General features: G+C 51.7%; 1 protein-coding gene across 3 annotated transcripts in view; it reads left to right on the forward strand.

Moving 5' to 3' along the window:
- Window positions 1-5000, forward strand: part of Pdgfrb (platelet derived growth factor receptor beta) — a 40334-nt gene that overhangs the window by 25159 nt on the left and 10175 nt on the right. For all 3 annotated transcript variants that reach the window (XM_036204987.1, XM_036204988.1, XM_036204990.1), the window contains 4 exons: window positions 2883-2977; window positions 3900-4032; window positions 4484-4588; window positions 4909-5000. The exon at window positions 4909-5000 is cut by the window's right edge and continues 19 nt beyond it. In XM_036204987.1, coding sequence (XP_036060880.1) covers window positions 2883-2977; window positions 3900-4032; window positions 4484-4588; window positions 4909-5000 — 425 coding nt within the window. The remainder of the gene's footprint in view (window positions 1-2882; window positions 2978-3899; window positions 4033-4483; window positions 4589-4908) is intronic.

The following is a 5000-nucleotide window of genomic DNA, read 5'->3' on the forward strand; positions in this document are numbered from 1 at the left end:
CATGCTCACAAGCCCATAGGAACATTTGCAAAACCCACCAGAGTGTGTTCCTATGCACATGCACAATGTATGACGTGGACACAGGTGCATGAACACAAGTCTATGCAGCACAAACATGAAAAGCATTGACTCATGGGGAGAAAATGAACTGGTATGCATGATGCATTCAGTAAACTCTGAACACAAGTAGGCTGACCTTGGGATTCGGGTTCCGGTGTACACTCTTCATGTGCACATTTGCAGTCTGTGCTGAGGATGCCTAATCCCCAGAGTATACATGTGTTAGCATGTACTCAAGCATGCACCATGCTGTCCATGTATATAAAACTGCAGGCCCGGTGGTGGTGGCACATGCCTTTAATCCTAGCACTTGGGAGGCAGAGCCAAGTGGATCCTTGTGAGTTTGAGGTCAGCCTGGTGTACAGAGTGAGATCCAGGACAGGCACCAAAACTACACAGAGAAATCCTGTCTCAAAAAAACCAAAAACCAAAAAAAAAAAAAAAAAAACCCACCAAAACAAAAACCTGCAGAATATATTTGTGTAAGCTGTGTGTATAAGCCTGCCTAAATCCAAGACTTGTATGTAAAACCACAAAATGAATGTCTATATGCATGTACATGTGGGAGCACAATCCCCATACATGTGTAGAAACCATGCATGTACAATTCCTGTGCATGTGTGAAAATTGGCATGGTATTTACATAATTGCAACATATAAAACACACAAAAAAAAGCACTGAGCACTACTCTGTACATATACACCTCCAGACAATGTGTGAACCTTAGCAGGTACACATTATGTATGATTATGGCACATGTGAACAGTGCTTGCCAGAGTCCAGTTGTGTGTACATGTCTCCCACTCACCCCTGCCTGCATCTGTGTGTGCATGATTCATCATTCGCCTATTTTCCTATTCAGTGAGTTATGAGGACCCAAATTCACTAGGGTACAGAGGCCAATGGGCCAGTCCTGAGGGAGGAGGCAGACAAGGAAGTAAACCAGCCTACGCTGGATCACTACTTCCAAGGAGCAGCCCTGAGAAGGAAGAAGCCCTGTGGCAACCGTGGGGTTGGGGAAGTACCCCAGGAAAAAAAGCTTAGCATCAAATGCTGAAAGATGACAAGGTGTTAGCCTGGGTGGGTGGTGTTGCAGCCATGGAGGCCTGGGTGGGTGGTGTTAGGGCCATGGAGGCCTGGGAGGGGCGGTGTTAGAATCATGGAGGCCTGGGTGGGTGGTGTTAGAACCATGGAGGCCTGGGAGGGGTGGTGTTGCAGCCTTGGAGGCCTGTGGAAAAACCTAGCGGTAGAGTTGGTTCTGAGAAGTTCAAGGAAACCAGACTGTCTGGACGGCAAATGGTATGTGGATTTGGGGCAGGGGAGGAAATGGGAAAGGAAGTGGTAAGGAGTGGGGTGTTACAGGATACAGAAGTCAGAGAAATCAGAGCTTCAAAAGGCATTTTGTATACACACACACACACACACACACACACACACACACACACAAACACACAGAGGCTGGTCCACAGGCTTGTACATGTTTGTCTATATACATACCTGTCACCTGCCCTTAGACTATGAGTGAGCTTTTTAAATATCCTTATTGGGCTGGACAGATGACTCCGAGCTTAGGTGCACTTGTGGCTCTTCCTAAGGAGCTGAGTTCTAGTCCTAGCACCCATGTCAGGGTGTTCATGACCACTTGTAGCTCCGGCGCCCATGGCTTTAATGCTTTCTTCTGGCTTCCATCAGCATCCACACACATGGCATTCAGTCACATATACACAGACGTAAAATATGAAATGCCCTTATTTCTCCCCACTCCTATATATATATATATTTACACATATCCCTTATATATACATATATCCCTGAGCAAGTGGGCACAGCAGAGTGCACAGCCTGCCATATAGACCCACTCTGGGCCTGAGCAAAGGCAGAAGGAAAGTCATTGTGTGACGCCTGGACAGGACACCACGTACTATTACACAGAGACCTGGGATGACTCTGATGAATCCCCGGAGGGTTCAGGCTCCCTTTGCAAGACCAGGATGTGGGGCTGTTGGGAAGAGAGAACAAAGATGTCCGTCAGTGACCCTAAGAAGGAAAGGATGTGGAGTAAGCCGGAGGCAGGCTCCCTGGGGAAGAGAGGGGGGCAGGAAGGGGACATAGGAGGAAGAAACTAGTTCCCAGAAGACAACAGATATTACTAAGTGGGGAAGGACAGGGGCTGGCAGTTCAGCCAGGCTGACTGGGTAGCAGCGAGGCGGAAGCCTTGGGCTAGAGAAGACCCAGGGCTCAGGGGACCCAGGTAGACCTGCGTGTTTACCTTAGTGCCCTGGGCAGTCCTCTCTATGACTGCCCCACCACATACACAAGCTGGTCCCCAGGGTAGGACTGGGAGGAACAGACTCCTTTCTGGGTGTGGATTCACGGGGCTGCTGAGGTTCAGAGTCAGCTCCATTAGGGCAGCCAGTGAGTGTCTCGGCCATTTGGTTAGAAATGGCACTTAAATCTATGACCCGGGCATGGCAGCCTAACAGGGCATGGGCTCAGAAGAGAGGAGGACATGGCCTGGTCTTCAGGGTGCCTGACGCTGTGAGAAGCACAGGTAATCCTCAGGGACCAGAAGAGGGTTTTCACAGCCTAGCAGAGGCCACCCTGAGCCTGGCAAGTGCTGAAGGCCAGCCTGAGCCTGGCTGGGATCTGAGCAGGGAATCATTGAGGGGCACTGGAGTTTGCAGGTAGGGCCTGAGTGTGGGCCCCGAGGCCGGCTGTCTAGGCAGTAAGGGCTCATGTACTAGGCCGAGCAAGTCCACAACAAGATGAGAGCAGCTGCCAGCCACCGTTTGCTTATGGCTGCTCTGGTCTCTGTCTTCAGCCCTGCCCTTCAAAGTGGTGGTGATCTCAGCCATCCTGGCCTTGGTGGTCCTCACTGTCATCTCTCTCATCATCCTGATCATGCTGTGGCAGAAGGTAAGTACCTCTAGCCTGTAAGTGCAAAGTAGTACCCATATTTCCTCGTGGTCTCCACGGACTGTCACACAATCTGGCACATATGAAGGGCCCAACGCAGAGCTCAGCTGGGAGCTGTCTCGGAACAACACGGGGTCTCCATCTCCCTCCGTCCGTCCCCAGCAGGCTGGGCTGACCTGGGCCTGGTGCAAGTGGTCCAGGATTGCTGGCCCCTGCTCTTTCCCCTGCCAAGATCCTTCCCGTTCAAGCCAGTTCTGGGACAAATGGCACTTTGTGGGTGGATTTTCCTGGCCCCATGATTCTTCCAGCTCTTACCCACAGAGCCTGCCATGAGTCACTAGACTGCAATCTGACCCCACAAATCTGAAGTTTCAATGCTTTATTCTGACATTTTCCCCATTCTGTAGCTCCAAACGCTTCAGATTCCTGAATTGGGACCTTAGTACCCCTTCATCCTGTCATTATAAGATTCCAGTCCTGTGACTCCGGCATCCTAAGATTTCCACATCCAAAGGTTGTGTCCTTTTGAGATCCCAGAGAGACAGACATGACTTGGGGAAGGGGCCCCCCACAATTGATGTCTGTACTACCTTGTGTCACTTCCTGGGTAACCTGCCCTTCCCATCTGAGGAGTAGCTGGGGCTCAGAGAGAAGCTGATGGAGCAGTTCTAGTGAGTGAGGACCACCCTGTCAGCTGCTCTCCAGAGGCTGCATCCTCAGGATTTCTCACCCACACCTTCCACCTGCTGGGGCCCCTTAGTGCCAGTTGCCTCTAAGCTCATGGAGACCTTGGTTTTGCTGATCACTTGTTGCATTACTTCAAATATGTTCCTGCCCTCTCTTGGTCTCAGTCTCCTGTCCCGTCTGCCATCTAAGGGCTGGACCTGTTGATCCAGGCTCATCTGTTGGTCTTACCCTGCAGAAACCACGCTATGAGATCCGGTGGAAGGTGATCGAGTCTGTGAGCTCTGATGGCCATGAATACATCTATGTGGACCCTATGCAGCTACCTTATGACTCTACCTGGGAGCTGCCGCGGGACCAGCTTGTGCTCGGTCAGTCCTAAGAGGTCTTTGGTGGTCATGGGGACCCTGATATCTGCTCCCAGCGTGGCTGCTACTAGCTGGGGCCCAGAGCTGATATCTTGCCTTCTCTGGCTCTCAGTATCCTTTCTATATGGGGCAGACATGGAAGCCCTAGGAACCCAAGACTGATATGGGACCCCTCCGGGTCAAAGAAGAAGTGCTAGCGATAGTCTAGGGAGTCTGAGGTGGGTGCAGAGGAGCTTTGATTCTCTGAGGAGGCAGGAGGTCTTCCAAGGACTCCACAGGAGGCAGACAGCAGGCAGAATCTAGATGAGGCCCAAAGGATGGGAAGCTTCCTGAGGGGGAGCACAGTGAGGTGTTGGGAGGGACGGATGACCTAAGAGAATAGTCCCTCGTTCTGAGTGGGAAGATGAGGTGAGGGTTCTAGTTTCCAGGAACTGAAGGTTTCTATCCATCCTAGGACGGACTCTAGGCTCTGGAGCCTTCGGACAAGTGGTGGAGGCCACGGCCCATGGTCTGAGCCATTCACAGGCTACCATGAAAGTGGCTGTCAAGATGCTGAAATGTGAGTCTTGAAATGTGAGCTAGCCCCCCCCCTTCCTCATGCCTGGGGCTCACTCTGCCTTACCTTTCCCTGTACGTTTGGTTTCTTCTGAAGGGCCCTGGTCCTGAGTTTGTGGGACAGAAAAGCTCCTCACTGTGACCTCTTTGGATTCCTCCTTCTTCTCTCCTCTCCTTCTACTTTCTTCCCGTTCCAATGAGGTCCTCACCATCCTAGGACACGAGTCCTACAACAGCGTGGGACAGAAGAGCCAGAGTGGGCCCTGGTAGGGCCTCTATACTGCCTCAGTGGCCCACCCAGGCTGAGCCCCTCTCCCTCCTCAGCTACAGCCCGAAGCAGTGAGAAACAAGCCCTCATGTCAGAGCTGAAGATCATGAGTCACCTTGGACCCCACCTGAACGTGGTCAACCTCCTG

The sequence above is a fragment of the Onychomys torridus genome, chromosome 13 (assembly GCF_903995425.1).
Source record: "Onychomys torridus chromosome 13, mOncTor1.1, whole genome shotgun sequence".
NCBI lineage: Eukaryota > Metazoa > Chordata > Mammalia > Rodentia > Cricetidae > Onychomys > Onychomys torridus.